Below are 25,382 nucleotides of genomic sequence, written 5' to 3' on the forward strand. Positions count from 1 at the left end.
TTGAGCAGGCGGTAGTTTTTCGGCTAGCGCGGGGGTTAGCGCGTGATAAAAAGTCAACTTTCAGCAACAAGAAGGTTGACCCTGATCTCTCCACAAAAAGAGACAAAACCAAAACACTTGTGGAGAGTAGATGTCCATCTTGGACATCTACTCTCCACAAGTTTTTTGTTTTTAGCAATGTCAACTTTACCATTTTTTTATACTGTTTTTGTCCCTGTGACCTATAGAAAGGAGTGACTTTTATAATCTGGAAATTATGGTATTTAGTGGACTTAAATATAGTGTCATTCCTAGGGCTTCTTTTACAAAAGCCTAGGGCCTTAATGCACGGAATAGCACGTGCGCTAGGCGCTACCACCTCCTCTTGTGCAGGCGGTAGTTTTTTAGCTAGCGCACGCTAATCCGGCGCGTGCGTTAAAAACGCTAGCACACCTTCGTAAAAGGAGCCCCTAATATTTGATGTAATAATTGATATAAGATGGGATGAAGTGGGGAAAAGGTGGTTCATGATGGTACTTGATTTGTCACAGTGCCTTGTGATTTTTATTTTTCTTTCATTTTCTCTCACAGCTTGATGAAACCCTATCGGAAAGATTATGGGGTTTAACAGAGATGTTTCCTGATAGGTTACGTTCCACAGCTGGTGTTACCTTTGACTTTTCTCTTCATGTGGCCAAGAAATTGTACAGGTATTCGTGGATGGTCTTGTACTTTGTTACTTTAATGGCAAATAACTGGGAGAGTTTACACAGTGATACTTGTTTAGTTATAAATTGGTCTGTAACATGTCATAGGCCCTGTGTCACTTTTGCAGAACAGATTAAGCAATGTTACTTACCTTTAGCTGGTGCTCTCCAAGGACACATGCATGTGATGGTATATGGCTGACCATTCGATGAAGCCCCAGCATGGACTAGATGGGCCATGGCCCTTATCTGCCGTCTATTTCTATGTTTCTATCCAGCATTCTTAAAAATTACTGAAACTTTAGGTAGCATCATAGTGCACATATGTGGGTACCTTGCTATCCAACTTGATTATGCAGGACCAGCAGTTTTTAGTAATTAAAAAAAAAAAAAAGCTTAAGGAGTATAACTCCTAGGGGAGATGGGGAGGGTATAAGGTAATATGTGTCCTGCTGCCCTCGGAGAACATCAGCTACAGGTGAGTAACTTAGTTTTCTATGAAGACAAGCAGAACACTAAGTACCTTTGAGTATCTTGAGCTATCTGGCTCACACAAAGCAAAAGGGACTTGAACAGTCGTGGTCAGCTAGCAACCAGTTAACCTAGAACTTACTGTACATACTTTCCTATTGTGTGGCGCAGAATGGAACAGAATAAAAATAGACCTATGAGAGTGGAGTTAGATTCTAGTCTCCAAAAATATTTTGCAGAACTCACTGAACCTTTTGGGAATCTTGCTCAAAGCAGTAGTGAGATGTGAATGTGTGGACAGAAGACCACATTGCAGGTTTGCAAGCTTTCTCAATAGAGGCCAATCTCAAAGCGAACCTCTCATAAAATGAACAACTAGAGGCTGTACAGAGATAGACTTACCTTCCACATAGTGATGGTGCCAGTTGCACTGAGGTGAAGTTTTATAGAGTTGGTCTTGAGGCTAGACTCAGAAAAGTGTAGAAGTCTAGATGTATAGAAGTCATGCATTTTTTGTATAGGGCAGGAGAAAGTATTTAAGGCCTTGCTCTTATACCAAATGGTAAACCTCTTTAATTGAAACCATATGACTTCATGATGGAATCTTTCCTGAAAGCACACAGGACCTACTAGATACCTTCATACAGTTGAAAGGATGCTAGCTCTTTGCTTTCAGCTTTCAACATCCAATCCGTGAGGGCTAGAGGTTAGAGGTTGAGATATAAGAGAGACCCTCATTCTGAGTTGTGAAGGTCAGAAAGCAGTCTTTGGAGGCTGATTCCAGAAGTAGAAGAAGCCATATCTGCCTCTGCCAGTAGGAAACAATGAGGATTAAGATAGAGAATGACATGGGGATAGGAACAAACTTTGTCTATGTGTCATTCTCTAAAAACTTGACTAGCCTTAACCCTTTAATTGGCAGATGGTGAAATGGCTACTTTACATAACTTATAGTTGAACGAGAGCAACAGTGCCAAGTAACAAGCATTTGGAGATGCAGATCTCCCATAAGAGCCATAGAAAACACATGTTGTTTCTGAGCAACAATGCCAAATAAAAGGTTAAAGATTGCTGTTCCAACTAGATGAAACAGCATCTATAAAATGCTAGTATCGATATGTAAAAAAACTTAATATATGTTAAGACAACTGGCAACTGAATTCAATAATTAAAAAAAACTACGAAAAAGCTGCTTTTGGACTTAAATGACATCATTTGTGTCTTGTTTGCCTTTGATATGGCAGCAAGAATCTTGTTTGTCGATCCTGCCATCTGCAACATCCTTCCATCACGTGCATAGTTGTTCAAGCATCTTACTATTATTTCAACAGATTCATCCATTGTTACTAGCATCAAGGATCATTTTCAACACTTAATTGAAACTTCTATTCCCGTTCATCCAGTTCACAGTATTGGGTTCTCTTCTATACCCTCATCTGAAAGTCAATCTAGTTATCTTCCCAGATGATGTAGATAAGAACATAAAAACACATGCAACCGAATCTTTGAGAAGGTTATACCAAACCAGATTGAATAGGAGGCTTGAGTCAATCAACATCAACAACTCTGGATCCTCCACAAGCCACGTTCCCAGAAATGGATATTAGCAGTTTTCTGAGTAATATTTTTATGGAACACTGCCTCCTTTAAAGGCTATTGTTAATTAATTGGAGAGCTATTTATGTTTTAGCGATGCAAATAATGTTTCGATTTTTGGAGGGGAAAAACAAGCAAAAGTGTAAGCTAAAACTGGTAAAACTCCACTTTGTCCCTAAAAGGTTATCACCTTGACAAGGGATGCCTTTCAATTTCTCTAAACTGACGGTTTTAGGTCAGACACACAGCCAGGTGAGCCTGTGCATGTCCAAGGTGGAGGGACCCAAGAGAGAGAGAGTGGTGATACAGTGGATGGAACTGGGAAGAGAGAGAGAAGGACATACTGAATGGAAGGGAGTAGTGTTCAAAGTTAGTGAGAGACTGGGGAATAAGAGAAAGGGTAAGAAAGAAAAGAGAGATAGAAAGCTGTAGGTAGACAGTAACCAGAGGGACATTGAAGACTATATAGTAAGGATGCATGAAGAGAGGGAGAAAAATAAATTGAAGAACGCTGAGAGGGAAAAAACAATGTTAGAGATGGATATAATAGTGGAGGAGATGAAGAAGACGAGAAGTGGGAGAAAAATGACAAATGGATACAAAAACCCGGGATGAGAGTTGAGAAGACGGAGGAAAGCAGAGATTGGGACCAATGTGATTAGAAAAATTAGACGGCTAGACAACAAAGGTAGAAAAAATAATTGTATTTTTAATCTTGAATAAAGTATAAAACTCACAATTGTGGGAGTGGGTAGGGGCAGCGCAAGAAAGGATGGGGGGTTGCAGAGGGCACAATTATAGCTTGCTACAGCCATACTACAAGCAAACAACAGCTGCCTGAGAGAGATCTTTCTTCATATGAGAGGTGTTCCATCCCCTTTATCATCGTGGTCACTCTTCTTTGGCCCTTTTCTAATTCTGCTATATTTTTTTTGAGATATAGTGACCAGAATTGTGAGGTGAGATCACATCAGAGTGAAACAGAGGCATTATAATAGTCTTATTTACCATACCTAATCTAATAATTCCTAGCATCTTATTTGCTTTTATGGCTGCCACTGCACATTGGGTGGAAGATTTTGGCATACTGTCTACGATGACACCAATGACATCCAATATAAAATCTTTAGGATATAAAAATTAAAAAGAAATCTTGAGAGTTCAGCAGATGTTTGTTCTTTGCTGCATATTCTCTGCAGTACAGGACACAGACTTTGCTTTGAGATGGGTTTAATCTACACAACTAAGTTGTATGCTTAGTATTTTTGCGATTTTGAGAAAGTTGAGTGCAGTGATGGCATGGTAAGTTGCCTGTACTGATTGATGAACATTGGCACTTACATCTGAGCACATATTTCACATTTTTGTTATTTGATGGAATGTATTTTGCACACAATTTATATAGATTCATTATTTTTTATTCAAAGCACAAACAGTATAACAGTTAAGAACATAAGAATAGCCTTACTGGGTCAGAGCAAAGGTCCATCAAGCCCAGTAGCCCGTTCTCACGGTGGCCAATCCAGGTCACTAGTACCTGGCCAAAACCCAAAGAGTAGCAACATTCCATGCTACTGATCCAGGCAAGCAGTGGCTTCCCCCATGTCTTTCTCAATAACAGACTATGGACTTTTCCTCCAGGAAATTGTCCAAACCTTCTTTAAAACCAGTTTCAAAAGATACAACATACTTGTATGTAAACATATAAAAGTCACCTGCAAAAAAAGCAGTACAGGTTTGAAACTTGTACGTTTTGTTTTTATAAGCCTGAACCCTTTAGTTAACCCTCCCTCCCTTTCCCACCACTGCAGAATTATTCTAAGGCAATTAGGATAATAGCAGTAACAATGGCCACAAACAATGAGAATCCACACCCCTAGTGAGGAGGCTTGTCTCTTATACCCCCTCGCTACAAATCAGACCTCAATCTCCAGAGACTGAAATGTAAAGCCAAACGCAAGACTGACTCACAAAGCTACAGTAGGAGACGACAAACCTAAACCGTCACATACACAATAATAACAACAAATATATTTTTATTTATTTTACATGTATCTAAAAAGTGCATTCAGAAAAAGTTAAATATCAGACCACCTGGCTCTAGATGAAAGCGATTGAACAAAGGACTCCAAATATTAAGAAAATGCTTTTGGCATCAGGGGGATGACCAGCCATTTCGCTCCTTCAATATTAATTTGTATCCAAAATGAGGAGGGATCTTTATTCTTCCACACTTTCAGTATTACCTTCTTGCCAAAAATGCCCGCTTTTCCTAATAAATATGCAGCCATCTCCACTCTGCAGTACAAAAACCTCAAATGAGTCTAGAAGAAATTCCATAACTAAAAATGGTAATCTAGATTTCAACACCTTTTCTAAGTAGCTAATAAAGGACCCCCTCCCTCAACCCAAAAAAATATCTTCAAACGTTCCTAAAAAGAATGAAGTCGCCTAGTGACACTTCTGACAGAGGGATATCCACCCCTCCCATCTTAAAAATCTGGGCTTGAATTAGCTGTGTCCTCTGCAGTGTCCTGAATTGGCATTCCCTAATATCCACATGTTGCACCATAGTAGGAATGTGTGAAATTAGTTTAAGAAAATCCTCAGAAGTCCAGTGCACCACCAATTCACTCGCGTCTTTACAAGGAGAAATCGCCAGCAAAACCCTATACAACCCAGACACAGAGTATTTCTGTGCACTTGCATGAAGAAGTTCCAAACAAGCTGACTATAGTGTGATCGTAAACTTTTCTGATCCAAGTAGCTGCATAATGCTTTAACTCTCATATATTAATGAACAGCGCTATAGGTTAGTATACAAAAAATTATTGTGGGAGAGTAGTTCAATAAATAACAAATTAGAAGGTGATTCACAATAGATCACCTCCCGTAATCTCACACTTGCAACAATGATTTTGGTGATTTCAATGATGACAGATCCTCAGAGGTATCACCACGATACTCAAAGATTTTTCATTGTTTCTGGCTTTACATACCAATTCCTCACTGGGTCCCACTTAATTTATCTTAAATATCAAACTTTATCATAAAGATGTTGAAATACTTAGCTTAATTAGTATTAGTGGTCTAACTTGCTGGGATTATCGTGCCGACATGTTTCACCCAAATGGTTTTCTCAAGGCTAATATCCCTTAGTTTAGCTTTCTGCCGTGTTAACCAACCACCGGTTGAAACATGTCGGCACGATAACCTGATTGTAAACCACTTAGATAACTTTGATAGGAGGTATATAAATATCTAAAATAAATAATCCCTTAGTCAAAGCAATCATGGTGCCATCTTCCTATAAAACTTATCCCATCCTAGAAATGCCTTTTCAGTCCCACTCTAAAAACGCCACTGAGCATTATCCCAAATAAGCAAATCTGAGCAAGTAGAACTCGCATCCCATTATCTAGTTAAATCCACAGTTCACGCAAGGGGCATGCTAATTAGCTGTTCCTCAGATATCAGGTATCTGATCTTAGGGGAGACTCGAAACAAAAAAAAATATATCCCAAAGGTCAAAGTATTCAAATTCAGTCTGTCTAGGGGTATAATCCTGCCAGCCCAGAAAACAGTCACTGAAATAGCAAAGCAAATAGGTTTGATTATACTTTTTCATATCTGGGATGTTATACTGTTTCTCCCCCCTCCCTCCCCCCCCCCCCACCAATGCCCTAACAACTGACAGAATGAAGTTTTAGACTTAAGACTTCTCCAACAGAATTTGGATATCACTCTATACAAGAACAGTACATCCGTGTTGAAAAGCTTAAGAGGCAGCGTTCGCCTAATATACAGCCAGCAAGGAAATTCCATCATCTAAAAAAGCTGTTTTCTTTATGTAGCAACAATGGCAAGTGCATCCAACTAGACAGTGTTTGAGCAAAAGTGGTAAGTAAATAAAAAATGTTTATAAACCATATAACTACTACACTAGATATATGCAGTTCTGTACATCAAAACACAGAAAAGACAATCCCTGCTCAAAAACGCTTGCAATGTAGTCAAGACAGACAAACAGAACAAAAAGGTGCATCAATTCACAGTGCTCTGGTGGGGGAATTACAGAGGGAATAAGACAGATATTGGTGCTTAGAAGGTGGGTTGGAGTTTGGAATTGAAAGCATCTTCAAAGTAGGCTTTGAGTCTGGATTTGAATACGGCCAGAGACGGAACATGTCATATTGAGTCAGGCAGTTTGTTCTAGGTATATGGTGCAGCAAGGTAGAAGGGATGGAGTCTGGAGGGCTGTAGAGGAGAAGGGTACAGATAAGAGAGACTTATCCAATGAGTGGAGTGCCCAGGAGGGATGTGGGGAGAGAGGAGAGACACTGAGGATCTGCGGAGCAAACACACTTGTAGGTCAGTAAGAGGAGTTTAAACTGTTTGCGGAAATGGATAGGGAGCCAATAAAGTGACTTGAGGAGAGGGATAATGTAGGCCTAGCGACACTGAGATAATATGAGGCATGCAGCAGAGTTCTGAACATATTGAAGTGGAGAGAGATGGTTTAGCGGAAGGCCAGTGAGAAACAGGTTGCAATAGTCGAGGTGATGAGGGTCTTGGCAGTCTTTTGGTTATGTGAAAAGAAGGAGAGAGACAAGTCAAAGATTACCCACGGTTGCAAGCCAACAAGTCAGGGAGGATGAGGGTGGTGTTCACAGAAATAGAGAATAGGGAAAAAGGAAAGAGAGGTGTAGGTGAAAAGATAAGGAGCTCAGACTTGAACATGTTTAATTTTAGATGGCAGTGAGCCATTCAGGTAGCGATGTCAGATGAGCAGGTTGAAACCCGAGACTGAATGTCTGTCGAGATTTTAGGTGTAGAGAGAGAGATTTACAAGTCGTTGGCATAGAGGTGATACCGTATAAGTCAGACACCTGCATAGTCATCTGCACTCCTAAATACTTGAGACTGTGAAGCCCACTTTAGTGGAAAGAAAACAAGTCATCTGTAAAGTGTCCAGAGATAGCAAGAGCCAAGGATTTATCAAAATTTAATTTATAACCTGAAAATTTGCCAAATCCTGTAAAAACGTCCAATAAAGTTACAAGCGAAGGTTGTGGATTTGCTAAATGAACCAGTAATCATCAACAAATGCTGAAATCTTAGAAGTAGAATGCTGAAAAGACACCCCCGTTATTTCTGAATTATGGCACACCTCCCTTATGAAAGGATCTAACGTCGGGACAAATAACGGAGAGAGGGCAACCTTGCCTAGTGCCATAACAGATACAAAAAGGTGAAGACAGTTAACCCATGTGACAGCTTTTGGATCCAAATATAAAATCTCTATTGCATCTTAAAAGAATCCTGTGATGACGTATTTACACAGTACTGCAAAGAGAAAAGGCCATAAGATAAAGGCATTCCCTTTTCTGAAGCCGTTTCAAGGGAAGCCAATATGGTTCTAATATTTTGGGGGGGCAGTTCATCCCCTCACAAATCCAACCTGAGGCTCCTCAAACTAGACAAAATCTGACTCGATCGTTTCACCAGAATTTTGGCAAACAATTTAGCATTTACAGTATAAAAGAGAGATTGGGCAATAAGAACTTGGTTCACTCGGGTCCTTACTAGACTTAGACAATACTATTATTTTTGCCAACTTCACAGAATCTGGCTTTATTTTATTGTTGAAATAAATTATATAGGGGAACCCTTAGCTAGTACCTAAAGCAATGATACATATAACAATAAGAGAGTGCACTTAACATAGCATTACACATTTATTTATGTATTTTATTTATTTATTTCGATTTATATCCTGTCCTTCCAGAAAGCTTAGGACAGGTTACAAGGGAAAATACATAGGTTCACCCACCGTTTGTTTGAATCAATCTTCAACACACAGGATCGGGACATAGCTAATGAACAGGGCAGAGTAATACAGGTAAGATAATCAGGAGCTTACAATGATATTGAACATGGAGGGGTGCACAGCATGAGTCAGTTCACCTATAGAGTGCCAAGTCAGAAGCGGGGTCATCGGCAGAGGAAAGTTTTCACTGCTTTCCTGAAGTCCATCAGAGAATCCAGAGACCTGATCTGCGGTGGCACCTCCTTCCATAGCTTGGGAAGAAAGTGACTTTAGGAGCGCTTGCAGGCTGTTTCCAGTAGGAGGGATCTTCCAGGGGGTATGCTGAGCTGTTTCTCATTTTCTGAGCGAAGAGAATGGCTAGGCACTTAAGGGTGCAGTCTGGCAGATATGTAGCCTGGTACCTTGTGGTTGAAGTATTTTATGGACCAGTTTGAGTCACTTGAAGGCGCATCACTTGCTTCCAGTGAACTGAGCATAGTGCAGGAGAGACGAATCAGGATACTGAGGTTCTTTAAGAGGCAAATTGCTGACCTACTCACAAAAGAAGAGATGCTTACAAGGATCCAAGATGGCGACTGAAGGCAGGACGCTCTGAGTCATTCGCCTTAGGACATCGATTACTTTGATGAAAATTTCTTTAGCGGTAATAGTACTTAGCACGATGCCCAAGAGAAGGGGCCGGAGCGCTGCTTCTGCCTCGCAGTGCCCTGGAGCTCCGGGTCTCGGTAACATCCAGGAGCTCCTAAGGTGCATGCAGGAGGTCTCAGCGTTATTGGATGGCGGCCCACTGAGGACACAGGGAGGTGAACCCGCAGTGGACACTCTTGGGCCCGATACTACTCTTAGCCCCGATGTTAGGGCTCCGCCCCCGCAGCCTCAAATTACCAGCTCCCCCAGGGGTGGAGGAAACCCCGGAATCTTAGGTATTCTCTTCTCCAGAGGCAAGTAAGGAATCTGAGGAGAGCTTGGAGGTTGGGGCTTGTTTCTTAAGGGTCCCAATGGAGAAATCTGGCGCAGATAACATCTTTACAAGAGGGAGAAACCCCGAAGAAAATCTTCAGAACGGTGATCACTTTACACTCACACAGGTTCCAATTGTATTGAATAAACCTGTTGAAGTAACTTTAGATTCCTTATGGGACCTAATGGCTGACTTTGTTAAGACTATTATCTCTACTTGTCAACAAACTGAAAGAAAATTTCAGCTATATGATAAAAAATTAAAAGATATAAGAAAAGATATAAATACTTCTAATTTAACTATTCAGAAAATTGAAAAGGAAACGACAACATCTAAACATTTACAAGAGACTTTAATTAAAGATAATATCAATTTAAGGAGGAAAATTGAAATGCTTGAGAATATAACTCACGTAGTAACAATTTAAGGTTAATTAATTTTCCTAGACTTGATTTGGTAACACCTAGAGATATGCTTAAGAGATATCTAATGGAAATTTTGGAGATATCTGAAGAGCAGTTACCACCATTCTCACGGGTTTACTACCTCCCTGAAAAAGGACAAAATCAACAACAAAAAGAAAAACCTTCAGATCAAAAAACCTTAAACACTTCAGAAATTTTAGAGACACTTAAGAAGGATTTAGCATCATCAGCCACTAAGATCATTACTTTAGCTCTACCAATTGATAAAACCTGGTTGTTAAAACTTTCCTTTAATAATAGACAAAAAAATTTTCTTGGTCATAAAATACAAATGTTCCCAGATTTGGCACAGGAGACGCAAAAACGTCGTCGTGAATTTCTTCTTTTGAAACCTGGGGTTATATCTTGGGGGGCAACTTTTTATTTGAGATTTAATGTTCTTTGCCTAGTTGCAAAGAACATTAGACACATTAATTTGGAAGAAACTTTTTCGTGGGTTCTTTGAGGAAGCCTGGTCTGGCAAAACGCGTCAGAGCCTGGAAGAATCAGCCCTTTAAGATGAGTACATAGCAGTTTTTGCACCATTTACTATTTTAAGTAATTAGAGTGTTCACCAATATAAAACGTGAAGTGCAATGATTGAACCTTGAAGACACTGCTTTCGGGGGTTTCACCCCGTTGTGATCATCTTCGTTGTACTACTTTGTGTGGTTCTGAGCACTGTTAATGTGAGAAAGTTTTGACTGTTTGAATTTAAATATAGAGTGCCTGTTTTCATATTTAGTATCTATTTCACGTTATCACCCATGTGATTATCTCTTATCCCAGATTCACATTTTGGGAATAGAAAAGGTAGTCAGCAATGTGCACTATGGCTAGTAACCAAGACAGACACATTCTTTGTTCATTGCAGCTTCAAAGTGGGAAAAGTATGAACAGGTAGCAATAGAACTTTCCGTACCTATGAACAAGAGGACATAAGGATTATCAGAGTTGTGCATGGTCCTCTAGAGCTTATGGCAGAGCTAGGAATAGAACCCAGTCCTATGCTATCACTGATAGATAACATTCCCATGCGGTCTGGATGAGGCGGCCCTGAATGTTTTATTCTGGAGATCGCTATTGTGAACTAGGAGACCAGCTCATGTGCCTCACACCTCTGCTTAATCTGTCCCACCCAGATAATTGGTGCAACAGCCAAAGTGTGCAGGGACTACTCTAGGATAGGGTTGGCACGGTTATTCTGAGCATTGGTCTGCAAGCCTGTATTAGTCTCTGTGATTACCTTGCTCCTACCTCCCATGGCTTTCCTTCTCAAATAGTAAAGTTGTGGGAAGAAGAGGTGTGACTGTCAGGCCTTTACGATGCATGGTCCATAGTCCACACTTAGTATGGACTTCTGACTCTTTCCATAAGCAGCCCAGCCCACAGCCACAGTGGTTGTTCAGGAATACAAGCCATGTTTTGTGAGCTCAAGGGTGGTGGTGGTGAAGAGTTGGTTTAAAAATGATCACAGTGAGGTCTGTTTGAGAGAAGGCAGCAATATCAGACTTGGTGGGTTTGTGTAAATAGACTGATGGGAGACTTGTACATTAAACTACTTGCCATTAAGCTTAGAGTGCCTGGATGCTAAGACTTTCTTCCCTGCTCCCCCCCCCTATTCCACCTGAAAGAAGCATCATATGACCTGTCAGTACAGAAGCATTTTCACTTGCAACATATTTTTTTTTTTATTGTGAACTGTAGCTTCTCTAGGTCAGCTCTGTGGGTTGGAACAACGTCTTTCATGATCCTTGTCCTGCCAGTTGTATTTGAGACGGAAAAGCTTCAGATGGAGCAGCAACAGCAACTGCAGCAGCGGCAGGTAAGGCTCTGTGTATAGGCTGGAACCTTCTAGAGCACATGTGTCAAACACAAGACCCGTAGGGAAAATCTGGCCTGCCTGGCCTTTTTATGTGGCCTGCGGCAATGTTCCCGATCTTTCCCTTTGAGCCCAGCGTGTCATCCCCTCCGCGCCGGTCCGACGCCACCACGCCGGAAAGTCCATCGGCCTCGGCTGCGACTTGGCAGTGCTGTTCGTGGCTCCCCCTCCTGCTCTCCGTCTGCCGCGGTCCACCTGGGTGGAAACAGGAAGTTGCACGTCATTGGAGACAGACCGTGGAAGGCAAAAAGCAGGAGGAGAGCCATGGAAAGCACTCCCAAATCGCCGAGGCCGGCAGATTCCCCAGCCCAGCAGCAACATCGGACCGGCACCGGAGGGAAAGGCACGACGGGATGTGAAGAGAGCAAGATGAAGGGAGAGAGGTTGGACCTGGGGTAGTGTAGAGAAAGAAGGAGAACCATTGGGAAGAGAAAGGGAGAAATGGTGGACCTGGGGGGAGGGAGGCAGGCAGACAGGGGGAGAGTTGAGATGGGGGGCAGTTGGGAAGAGAAAGGGAGAGAAGTTGAATCTGGAGATGGAAGGGGATAGAGAAATGTTAGGCCTGGGGGTGGAACGGAGAGAGATGCAGCATCTCTTTTTTTTCTCCTTCCATCTCATTGTTCAGCATCAAGGGGGGAGGGAAGAAAAACAACAGAAAAGAGACAGAGCAAAATGTTGGACCAAGAGGAGAGAGGAGGAGAGATAGAAGGAAATAGGAAGCTGGGAAAGGAGTGAGATGGGAGAGCTACAGAATAAAAGAAGATGGAAAATTGATAGGTAGCTGAAAATTTAAAAAGGAGAAGGATGAGAAAGAGGGAAAAATTTCAGTGGACAGAGGCAGAAAAGTTGAAAGGGAAAAATCAATATGTTGGAGACAGGGACTGGTGCAAGAGAGAAGAGGAGAAAAAAAATGGACAGCAGACACTGGAAAGAGAATTAGAAAATAGACAAAATCAGAAAGAGAAACTTGGACCAAAAGCAAAATGACCATACAACAAAAGGTGTTTTCTGTTTTGGGTTTTACAATATGGCAGATTTGAAATGTGTATCCTGCCAGATCTGGTGTTAGATAGCAAACGTGAACTAGGACCTAAAAGAGAGGAAAAGTCTTTTTTATTTATTTTGTATCCGGCGTGGGGTTGGAGAGGTTGCATCCCTATACTTCTACTGGCGCGCAGCGTGGGTTTTGGCGCAGGCGCCAGCAATTGATCGGATGCTCACAGAAGTCCTGTGAGCATCGGAGCCACCACCGGCGCTGTGGCCCACACTGCGTGTCAGCAAAGGAGGGGGCAAGTATCTTAATAAAAAATCCGGCCCACGACTTAGCCTGCGTTTTAGATTTTGGCAGGCTGGAAGAGTTCATTGGAGTTGAGCATGACTGCTCTTTGCAGAGGAAGGGAGTAAAAAGTCTGATTGTATAAAAAATGGTCATGTTCATACCCATTGTAGTCTTTGGGATTGCCTCAAAATTAAAAGACCATTCTAGTGCAATAGGCACATCATTCTTGAACCTGTGTGTTGTGTACCTCTGATTGTGAGGTCTGGTGTTGAGATCCTCATTTATATTTTTTTCTGTTCCCTCTCCTCTGACTGTTCCCTCTCCCCTGACTCTGGACTGTCCTCTAACACATCTATACGTGAGATGGTAGGAGGCTGTCTGTTCTGCTCGTGTTTATTTTTCCTTTACCTTATATACTCGAATATAAACCCAGAGGGGGCGGGAGATGGCAGGCTTTGAGCATGTGCAGATGCTCAAGACCCCGCACTGGATCAGAATACAGCATTGATGGCAGCAGCAGGTTTCCAGTACTAATGATAAGCACGATGTCGGGGAGTGGGGCATGTGTGGAGGAAGGTGGTGGCTTTGAGGTTCATCACGGGGCCATCAACCTATTGAAGATCACAGCTCTGGTAATCATCAGGAGTTGAATGGAGGATAGCCACGCCATTGGTTGGGTGCAGGGAGGATAGCGGCTTTGAGGTTCATCACGAGGGGCATTTATTTAGAGGGGGGAAACGCCCTAAGATTATAGCCCTTGTGGTCATTCGGAGTTGAATGTAGGAAAGCCACGCCATCGGTCGGGTGCATGGAGGATAGTGGCGCTGATGTTAATCTGGTCATGAGGATTTTTGGTGCTGCAGAAGATACGAGTTATAGGACATCTCTGGCTGCAGAGAACACACACTCTGAGGGCAATAGTCTGTAGCTGAGAGGCAGCCTTCTTTGCAGAACACCTACTTGGCAAGCCTGCTTTAACAGTCTAGGAGCTCAGGGACCATTCCCTTGGGAGCAAGGATCACTCCAGGTTTTGTCCACAGAGAGGTTGAGCGCAGGCTGAGTAGTCCTATGGCAGTTTTTCACCAGGGTTGGGTGCTGCCTGCATTCCTCTCCCTGACTTAGCACACGAGTTCTGGTGCAGTTTGAGGTCTCAGTCCTGCTGGTAGGACTGAGGAACAGTCTGAAGAAGCATGCTATCTGGGTTTCCAGGCTTGTCTGAGGCAAAAGTTCTCTGGCTGTAGTTGGTCTAAACAGCTCCCAGCATCTACATGGCACAGTGAGTTCAGGCTGTAACAGCCTATGAGAGAAATCGGGGGGGGGGGGGGGATCTTTAAAGGTAGTTTTTAAAGGTTTCTGGGGCTATGGGCAGGGTCCCCCGAGCTCTAAAATCCTATTCCCTGAGTTTTATGACCTTTTATTTAGCTCTCACGGGCTATTTTTGGCGCTAAAATTACTGCCACAGTAGCCATCTTGGATTTCCTGATTTTAGAATAAAAGCTTCTATTGGCCTCAAAACTTCTCAATTTGGCTCAAAATCAGTTTAGATGGACTCCTCAGGCCAGGATACTCAGGATTCAATCCAGATTTGCACTGGATGGCCAGCTGAGGACCATCTGTTCCACGTAGCACAGAGGGGAGGCAGGAGCCACTGGTTTAGCCTCTTTGAGTCCTTCTGGTGGTATGGGGTCCCAGGTGACAAGTTCCAGGTAAGAAATATTGGTTGGAGCTGGGAAATGGTGTAAGTGTCTATGGGGAGGATGGGATATAAAACAAATTAAATAAATAAGCGCACCCACAGTGAAGCGTAGCTTTGCACCTACCATGAAACCCCAGAGTGACACCACAGGTGTGCCAGCAAGGGCCCTCTGTGCCTGGTCTGGCTTTTACTCCAGAATTTGTAAGTATAATTACAGTGGTCACAGTGACTCCTCGGGGGTCATGGCAGTGGTAGCGCCAGGGGTTCTAAGAGCACAGTTTCCCCACAATAGAGCCATGTGCAAGATATAGGGATACAGTCAGAAGAAGACTGGGATGAAGTGAAATCTGTATCTATGGCTTTACTTTCCCAGTCTGGGTCCTCTGTACTAGGAGATTCAGCATTGCACCTGGGAAGGCCATGTCCCAACCAGGTGGAAGTCCTGGATCGTGGGGAGGACCTGACAGTTCGCAGGCTGTTTTAAACCCATAGCGCTTTTTTAGATTATTACCGAGTCTCTCCAAGAATTAAAGATAGAGCCTCCGCAGACCTTTACTGCCCGGTTTTAGCTTATGAGCAGCACTAAGGTGCTTCAGAACACATTCTTTCTCTCCTGTTCAGACATTACTAAGATGCTGATGGACCACTGAGAGGTCCCAGAAGGACCCCTTCAGGTGGCTAAAGCCATGGTAAAACTTTACCCGATGGATGCTGAATTTCATCAGTTGTTTATTCCACCAAAGGTGGATTCCCTGGTGGCACAGGTTACCAAACATACCTCCCTCCCCAGTGAAGGGGGAATAGTGTTGAAAGATACACAAGACTGCAGGCTGGATTTTTTCCTTAAAAGGCAATATGAGGCCAGAGCATTGGAGTTGAAGGTTGCAGCAGCATCATACGTCGCATGTGCTTACATTTGAGGTTATGTCATGCTCTAGGAAAGGATGCCAACGCAGATCCCCAGTTTATGTTGAGAGTGGATTATATGGTAGATGCTCTGTATGAGCAAGATTTCTGCATATACTATTTCTACCCATAGAATGCTTTGGATCAGACAGTGTGTGGGAGATTCATCCTCTAAGGCTACACTGAGCAAATTGCCTTTTAAAGGTAATTGCTATTTGATAAAGGACTTGACGACATTATGGCCAACGTACAGGATCATAAACCAAAGTCTTTACCAGACAGCAGCCCCCAAGAAGCAGTTCTGACACCAAATCAGGAACCGTGCCTCCAAGGATAGGAGGGAGGTTGTTGGCTTATTGGGAAGCGTGGGTGAGGATTACTTCAGGCCGCTGGGAAATTATTCAGGAGGGTACAAGTTTGAGTTCTTTCGTCCCCTTCCAGACCTCTTTGTGGATTCTCCAGTGGGAGGCCAGAGAAAGCATAGTCCAAGCGACAGTAAAGAGACTACTAGATCTAGCAACCATAAAAGCCTAGAGGGGGTAGATGGATAATTTGGGTTGGTACAGTGATATGCGGTGATTTTGGAACCCAGGAGGACTGACAGGAAATCCCTTCTGGTTTTCTTGAGACCCCCCCAGTACAAGGCTTCACCCCCAGATTTTGTGAGCCTTATGTGGAATGCCTATTTGAACTGCCTTCAGTGTGATGGAGGCAGTGGTGCAGGGGATCTCCCCTCAGAATGCACCCTGACCAGATGAGGACACAGATCTGGACCAGGAGGTTCAGTCTGACATAGGCTGGGAGGATGGAAAGTCCAGTTCCATTCCACTATTGTTCCAGGATAAAGTTTCTCTCATAGAGTCTGGTTCTCTGTATTAGAACAGCAGTTAAGAAGCAGTATGTTCTTATGTAGTGGTCCTGGACCAGGGACAAGACCCCATGGTGCGCTGGCTGTTCAAAGCCTTTCTACTCACTACGAGAATTGAAGCTGGAAGTTCCTCCAGCCCCCTCATCGCAGTTCTTAATTATAAGCGGCTCAGTTGCTGTGACTGCGTTCTTTCCCTCACATCCGGACATCACAAAGCTGGTCACAGTCCGCTTGGAATCAACAGAAGGGTCCCTGAGAGTGGCTAAGACTATGGCCATGATCTTCTCATGACTCTGGATTTCCAGCAGCTGTTTGTTCAGCCAAGGTGGATTTGCTGGTGGCACAGATCACCAAACGAACCTTCTAGCCTAGTAAAGGAGGTGTGGTGATAAAGGATACTCAGGACCGTAAAATGTTTTTGGCTGCGATTACGTCAGCGACAAGTTTCCGAGTTACAAGCTCTGTCTTGCATGGAACCGTTCCTTACATTTATGAAAGAAGGACTCTCCTTGTGTACGGTTCTGTCCTTACCGAAAGTGGTCTTGACCTTCCACATCAATCAGGAAGTCTGTTTGCCCGCTTTTCACCCTTTGGGTTCTAAGAAAAAGGACAAAAGCGTTTCATTTGCTGGATGTCAAGCAAGCTAAAATTGACTCTGACATCTCAAAACTACTGACCAAAACAACAGACATAAAAGAGTTCCGTAAAGAAATAAAAACACTACTGTTCAAAAAATATCTCCCATCACTCTAACCACCATCCAATGAGTTCCCAATCAACGCCTTTGGAAACACCCACCTATAGTATCTCTTTGTCTGTGATCTAGAATTACTGTAACTCTTTTACACCCCACCTGACTTAACTTGTTTCAGTTGATATGTATTATCTTCTGTGATATGTATTATCTACGGTGATATATATTATCTTCTGTGAAATTGAAGTATCATAATTCTTTACGGTTCCTGTAACTTACTTTTATCCTGTAATGTAATTCTACTGGAAATGCCCAGATATCTTCTATATTGTAATCCGCCTAGAACCGCAAGGCACAGGCGGAATAGAAATCCCTAATGTAATGTAATGTTTCTTCATTACCTCAAAATTACCAATGAATTTTGCGTATCAGATCTTTTTGTTCTGACCAGTAATGCCAAGAAAGGGAAGCCAGCATCTAAAGCCTCAATTTCCAGATGGATTAAAATGACCATTTTCTCCACATATGTGGGCTGCAAAAAGCAGACGCCGATCGTATGCCACTAGAGGAGTCGCTACCTTATGGTCGTAGATTTGGGGATGGTTTTGCCCGAGCAAATCTATAGCGCAGCTACTTGGTCTCCCCCTCATACCTTTACAAGGTTCTATAGGGTGGATGTAGCAGCCAAGAAAAGACGCTGCATTCGGGTCCTCCGTTTTGAAGGCAGGCTCAGCGGGCCCGCCCTAGATTCCAGGGACTGCTTTGGTACATCCCTAGCGTTTAGGACTACTAGACACATTGCACTAGAAAGAAAGATTAGGTTCTTATCTCAATAATCTTCTTTCTTGTAGATGTGTCTAGAGATCCTGAAGGTCCGCCCTGTCAGTGGACTTCGCTTGTCTTCTGCCTTAAGATCAGTCTGAATTTGGAGAATTCTCTGTCTTTCAGATGAACTGAGAGGGTATAATAAAAAAAGGAAAACACTCGAGTATAAAACAGGGGTGGGGAACTCCGGTCCTCGAGGGCCGTAATCCAGTCGGGTTTTCAGGATTTCCCCAATGAATATGCATTGAAAGCAGTGCATGCAAATAGATCTCATGCATATTCATTGGGGAAATCCTGAAACCTCCTCCCGCCTACTCCGAACCAGCATCCTCCCCCCCCCCCCCGCTCGCTTACCCGCATTTTACAACTTTTTTTTTTCAATCCGATCCGGCATCCTCCCTGCGAACCGGCATCCTCCCCCCCCCGCTCGTGTCACCCCCCTCCCCCGCGATCCTACATCCCCCCCTCGGAGAGAGCGAGACCAGAAGGCTTTGAGCATGCGCAAATGCTCAAAGCCTAGTCCAGCCCGGCGCAGGAAGAAGGAGGATCTCTCCCGCACCGCCCAGCCCAGCCCAAACCAACGAGGGAGGATCTTCGGGCACTGGTACTGGCACGTCCTGGGCACTGGTGCTGGTGCCCAATCGGGTAAGAGATGTTTTGCGGTGCTGGGGGGGATGTAGGATCACGGGGGAGGGGGGGTGACGCGAGCGGGGGGGAGGATGCCGGTTCGCAGGGGGGATGCCAATCGGATTGAAAAAAAAAAGTTGTAAAACGCGCTCACACGTATAACGCGCATGGTTATGCACGGTTTGTAAAATTGTGTATAACGCGCACGTTATATGCGTGAAAATACGGTAATAAAACATATTTTATGCTGTTTATCCTAGGAATAAGCAGTGGATTTTCCCCAAGCCATTTCAATAATGGCCTATGGACTTCTCTTTTAGGAAATTATCCAAGCCTTTTTTAAACCCCGCTAAGCTAACTGATTTCACCACATTCTCCAGCATAGATAATTTGTAACCTTTAAAATCAGCCTGCTCTGAATTTAAGGAAACCTTGTATACTGTGGTTTGTATTGCAATCTCACTATCTGGATGCTTTGTCTTCCCTTTTATGATGATATTTTTTAAAGATACATTGTCCTGAACCATGACCATAGTAGCTTGTAGTAGAAGAATCACTGCTGAAGAAGCCTCTAAAGATGTGAGACTGTTTTAAAAGAAGTATTGCAGGTTTGGATATACTGGAAGATACTGAAGTGTTTTGAAAATGCTGTGCATTTTATGAAGGAGGATTTTGAGCAGGAGCTCAAAACCCAGTCCTCGTGGCATCAAAACAACCAATTGGATTTTCAGGATATCCAACAGTAAATATACCTGAGGCAGATTTTCAGGCAGTGTCTCTGCAAATTTTTCTCATACATATTTATAGTTGATGTTCTGAAATCTGATTGATTAGAGGTAGATAAAGAATGGGTTTTACTGATTTCATGAAGGGTTGAGATGATAGCCTTTTTATGATTATGGGTACATAGGATTCTCTTGATCCATTTAGATATCTTTTTATAGGTACTGTGTAAACCATTTTGAGTTTTGTTAAAGACTATACATAAAAAGAATGTTTTTTTATTTCCCACTCTACTGTCTTGAAGCTGTAATATAGAGAATGACATGGGGACAAATTTGTCCCTGTCTGTCCCCATAGGATCTCAATTTCCCTGTCCTGTTACCATGAGTTTTGTCGCTGTTCCTGTCCCATTCCTGTAAGTTCTGCCTTAACTGCACAAGCCTCGAACACTTATGATTTTAAAGTGTTTGAGGCTTGTGCAGATGGTCGGAGCCTCAAACTAGAAAGTGCTAGACGAAGGTCATACTCTTACTTCTTACCAAAGCACTGAAATCAGCTACCTCCTAACATCAAATCTCTTAATGGACTTTTGAGCTTTAGGAAAGCAATAAAAATCTACCTCTTCACCTGACTCCTCAGGACAAGCTAGCATTCAGACGGTTACTCCCAACCCACAATATTCTTGATAGATATTCAACTGACTCTCTCCCTTTTCACACACTGACTCACTTCCTGTGCATGCTTTAGGCCCAAAGGGCTAGATTCACTAAGCCCCGAGTGCTGATTCACGAAGCGTCCTCATGCAAATAAGGGCGATCGGAGTCATGCCCCCCCAACCGACCGCAGGGATCTGTGAAGAACATAAGAACATAAGAAATGCCTCTGCTGGGCAGACCAGAGGTCCATCGCGCCCTGCAGTCTGCTCACGCGACGGCCCATCAGGTCTAGGACCGGTACAGTAATTCTCTATCTATACCCTTCAATCCCCTTTTCCTTCAGGAAATCATCTAATCCCTTCTTGAAACCTAATAGCGTACTTTTTCCTATCACACCCTCTGGAAGCGCATTCCAGGTGTCCACCACCCTTTGAGTGAAGAAGAACTTCACCCAAAGAGCGATCCTGACGCATGCGCAGACCATCTTCTTTGCCTGTAGATGGTCTGCGCATGCTTACAGAGCTTGAAACCTTTTCTTTTAACTTCGCAAGCCTGTGGTTTTAACACGCTTTAAACCCATGGGTTAAAACCATGGGCAGAGAGCAGAGCGGTGAGTCAGGGCAGAGAGCAGGAGAGTCGGTGCAGTCGGAAAGGACCTGAGCAATTGGTCTTCAGCAGTTGCTTATTTTTTGATCGGACAGCCCAGTCGATATTCATGAAATTTTTTTAGTGACTCGCTGCCTTCCTACATTTGCATGCCATTCCCCCTCATTTGCATGTGCAGATCAGGTATGGATTGAATTGGGAATAAGGTTAATGAATTGGGTCAGGTTCGCAAAGTGGTCAGGACACAATCGGTATCCTTAGTGAAATTAAGCCCCAAGTGTCTGCTAAACCAGAACAACTAAATTAGGCTCATCTCACTCTACCCCAGTGTATCTCAAGCTGTGTGCCGAAGTATACTAGTGTGCCTCCTGAGATTCTAAGTGTGCCGCAGCACACTTAAGAGGAAGAGAGGCGCCTGCCAGCTGACTTCCCTACATGGTACAGTGCCAGCACTGCCTGATTCGCTGAAGGCCTGCATGTGTCCCCCTTCTCTCTAGCATCCTCCAGTTTGCCCCCCGGCCTCCCGGTCCCACCTTTAAAGCTAATTACAGCAGCCTGCAGAGGATCACCAGTAGGTAAAATGATTTTATTTTCAATATAGTGATTGAAATGTGTCAATTTTGAGAATTTATATCTGCTGTGTATATTGTATGTATATGAAAAATGAATGGAAAAAATTGCATTACATTAGTAAAGGGGATGGGATCTGGGGCAGAGCTTGCGTGGGCCTAGGGAGGTCTGTGGTCGGGGTACTGAGTTGATATTTGTTAGACTTAGGGAGTACTTAGCTTGAAGTAGTTAAGAAACACTGCTGTAGGCAATCAGCTGGCGCCAGTGCCTCTCCGTCTCTCCGGCCCTCTTCCCTGCTGGCACCCCCTCTGGCATCTCAGGGCCCATCTGGAGGGCCTCTGCACATACGCATACGCGTGATGTCATCACGGCGACATCCGCGCACTTCTGGGTGCCTCAAGCCATGACCACTACGTTTAGTGTGCCCCGGCTCGAGAAAGTTTGAAAGATACCACTCTATCCTATCGCCTTAGTCTTCTGTTCCTTGTTGTTAATATTACGTGCCTTGTTTGATAACTGTTATGTATGTTACCATATAACCGTTCTGAGCTCCTCAGGGAGGACGGGATATAATTGAACGAAATAAATAAAAATTATTTTAAAGTGTTTGAGGCTTGTGCAGATGAGGACGGAGCTTGCAGGAATGGGGCAGGAACAGGAAAATAACTCGCAGGGACAGGGAAAAATTTGTCCCCTTGTCATTCTCTACTATAATATTAGTGTAGTGTACAGGACAGTTTAATCATTGGTTGTGATGATATGAAATGGCTTTTTAGTCTTCTCTTTACTAGCATGGCACACCATCTTATAAGAGGCATTGCAAATTCAATTATATTTATTAGACTGTTGATGACAGTCTATCAAGATTTTGAAGCAAAGATGACATCTAATGTTTTGTTGTCTTTTTTTCCCCTTTTTTTCTGTAAGATTCTTCTGGGGCCTACCACAGGGATGTCGGGGGGTTTGCCTGGTGCACTCCCTCCTTTCTCGGGAAAGCTGTGATATAATATCTGTTATTCAGAGACTGGGAACACCTTGGCTTGTAATGTGAATGGACCGTCATTGGACACCTCTGATATTCCTCATACAAAAATTTTATTTTTAACTTTGCCTATTGACTGGTTTATATCTCTCCCACCATCTATACCGTTAAATCTCCATTGGACATGTTGGATGTATCCAGAATGCTGGCATCTATACTGTTGCTCTCTCCAGGTGTTTAAATAAAAAAAAAAAAAAAAAAAAAAAGCAGCTGGCACTTTGTGAGAGGGTACTCATTTAAGGAGAGATTCTGCATCTAGTCCCTGCATGTGTTTTAGTAAAATACATTTTTCTTCAGTTGGACTGCAAAGAGGTTGAACATCAAACATCGTTGTTTTTTTTTTTTTTTTAATTCCCTGATATTAAACTATTAAAAGGGAGCAGTGTTGTGGATCATTAACTTTTTTTGCATTCAGGGTCGTTTACATTTTAAGCAGTAACAAGACAGGCTTTTAAGGAAAGGATTTTCACAATTGCATCTAGTACCTTAAGCTAAAATAACCTCCGTACCCAGCAGCTGAGTGAGCCCCCTCCCCCCTTTTTTTTCTGGTATTTGGTGTCATTGAAAGTCTTGACATGAGCTGATAGGTTAGGTTTTATTTTGTTTTTAATCCGTCTCTCTAGTCCAGCATTGCAGTAATAAGCCCCAGCCCCAGCCTCAGACCATACTTTTAAGTCTTTATCCAACCCCTGCAATGAGGAAGCCTAAATCATTCACTAAGGGCCAGATTCTAGAACTGGCACCTATGTTGGTGGCCGCCTTGCAAGCAACCACCAATCGTTTGTCAATCACACAGCAGCACTGGTTACAGAATCATGCCTAAATTCGGCTAAGATAAGCAGCTGAAATGTATGCCCGGAAAACCATGGCCTACATTTCAGCTACCTATCTATGCCACCATGGGATCCTAAAGTCAGGCTGCAGCAGCCATGAACTGATCAAGGCAGGGGACGTTATCCCTGATCAGTTGATCTGGCGGTGCTCCCCTGGGGGAGTCTTGCTGGCTCAACTAATTGGGGGAGGAATACCCCTGTCAACGATCAGCTGAGTGGCTGCGGCAGGGGACCTCCCGCCATTGGCAGGAGGGAAGCCCACTCCCCCTTTCCAGAACCCCCTCCAATTGTGATAGGCAGGAGGGATGCCTACTCTCTCCTAACTGCAGGCCCGGCTCACCCCCCCCCCCAAAAAAAAAAACAACCCATGACCTACTACAACACCCCCCTGATTCACAAAATCCCAAACCTTTTGTAGCAAGGTCGGCCAGAAGGATACTTACACCCTCTGGCTAGCACCCTCTGGGTCTTCCCCCTTCCCAGGGTACCCTGGGATTATGCAGGGAGTGGCCTAAGGCCCTGATTAACCCAGGCGCTTAAGGTCTCTCCCATAAGAAGGACTTTAGGCACCTGGGCCAATCAGGGCCTTAGACCCCCATCCCAATGCAATCCTGGGCTCCTCCCAGTGTATCCCAGGATGCACTGGAAAGGGGATCTAAGACCCTGATTGGCCCGGTTGCCTTAGGCCCCCTCCTCTGCATCCCAGGAAGAGGCGGGCCTGCTGGTGTAGGCATCCCTTCAGCCGGCCTTGCTACAAAAGGTATGGGGGAGGGTGTAATGGGTTCAGTGGGGGGGGTTGTTGGGGGGTCCAGCGGCGCTTCAGGGAGCACTGCCGGCTCAGTTGCTCAAGGATAACTTCCCCTGCCGCAACCAGTTTATGGCCGCTGTGGCCTGACTTTAGGATTCTGCGGTGGCATCGATAAGCGGCTGAAATGTAGGCCCGGGTTTTCTGGACCTACATTTCATCCGCTTGTCTTTCTGTGAATCGCAGCTAGGTAGCTGCTTTAGCCCGCCTAATGCCACTTCTGGTATTGGCCACGCTTACTTTGGCATTCCACGGCCTAAAGCAACTACCTAGCCGTGATGCCAGCCGCCTTTTATGTAGGCATCAGTAGGCACTTCAATACTGCCATTTTTTTTTTGCCATTTCTGATGGCGTTTTTCAATTAACTTAAGTAGCAGCAGCGTACCTACTGACGCTTAAGCTTAGACGCTGGTTATAGAATTTCACTGTGTCAACTGTTAGGTGATGACATTGACTTCCTGCCCTTTGGAGCTGATCTGGGACTGAATGTGCTAAAGTGTAATGAGTACAACCCAGAAATCAAGGCAAATAACCCCATAATAAATGCACAACAAAGAGAAAGCGGGGAAGGAACTTTACACATCAACCTGAGGTGAAGCAGAGTTTATTAATTACAAACAGCTACAGTAATACAAAACATATAAAATGACCAATATATCTTGCAATTCCTTCCAGACCCAAAATTAGGGAGGGAGCCATCCAAATCTTACTGCATGACCATGTGCAGGGCTGGCCTGGCTCCAGTTTGAAAGGTGTCCTGCTGCAGAATGAGCAGGAAGAAGCCTTTCCCTTACTAATTATTTATTCCTCCTTCCCGAGGGTAGTACAGAGCAATAGATCAATATATATTGTCTTACTACAGTTGAAAGTCTCTTAGCACCAAAGATCCCAATCAACTTTGTAGCATTATAATCCCTGAAAAGCTTCCAGGTGGAGGATCTGTTTCTAGAAGGTAAGTTTTTCCATTGTCATGCTATCAAATTCCCCTAATTTCAGTCCTGCTAGGCTGCCTCTTAATAAGTTAGAAGTCTGTTTTGTTTCTTTATGGATACTGTAGTAATTAGTAGCGATGTTTCTGATCAGGTTTGTCTCTCTGCGGATAAAACTAAAATTTGCATTAGGTTAGATACTACTGATGGTGTGGCTAATATGAGGGAGGGACCTAGAGTAAAGCTTGAAAAATGGTTCAAAATTTGGCAGCTAAGATTTATAGAAAATTATTTTTATTGACATCAAGCAGTAACATATAAACACTATCCTAAGCAAAGTTTTATGTATGGAGATAACAGCCCCACCTCTCCTTTATGCCCCCTATATTATTTCAAGTTTAATAAAAGTTTGATTTTATCGCCTTATCCAAAA

General features: G+C 43.5%; 1 protein-coding gene across 1 annotated transcript in view; it reads left to right on the top strand.

Annotated features, from left to right (window-relative positions):
- The window catches only part of TOMM22 (translocase of outer mitochondrial membrane 22), a 35,033-nt gene extending 12,424 nt beyond the window's left edge, over nt 1–22,609 (top strand). The window contains exons 2-4 of the mRNA XM_033929456.1: nt 571–689; nt 11,716–11,833; nt 22,268–22,609. Coding sequence (XP_033785347.1) covers nt 571–689; nt 11,716–11,833; nt 22,268–22,342 — 312 coding nt within the window. The 3' untranslated portion in view covers nt 22,343–22,609. The remainder of the gene's footprint in view (nt 1–570; nt 690–11,715; nt 11,834–22,267) is intronic.
- The last annotated feature ends 2,773 nt before the right edge of the window (nt 22,610–25,382 follow it).

This window comes from Geotrypetes seraphini, chromosome 2, assembly GCF_902459505.1.
Source record: "Geotrypetes seraphini chromosome 2, aGeoSer1.1, whole genome shotgun sequence".
NCBI lineage: Eukaryota > Metazoa > Chordata > Amphibia > Gymnophiona > Dermophiidae > Geotrypetes > Geotrypetes seraphini.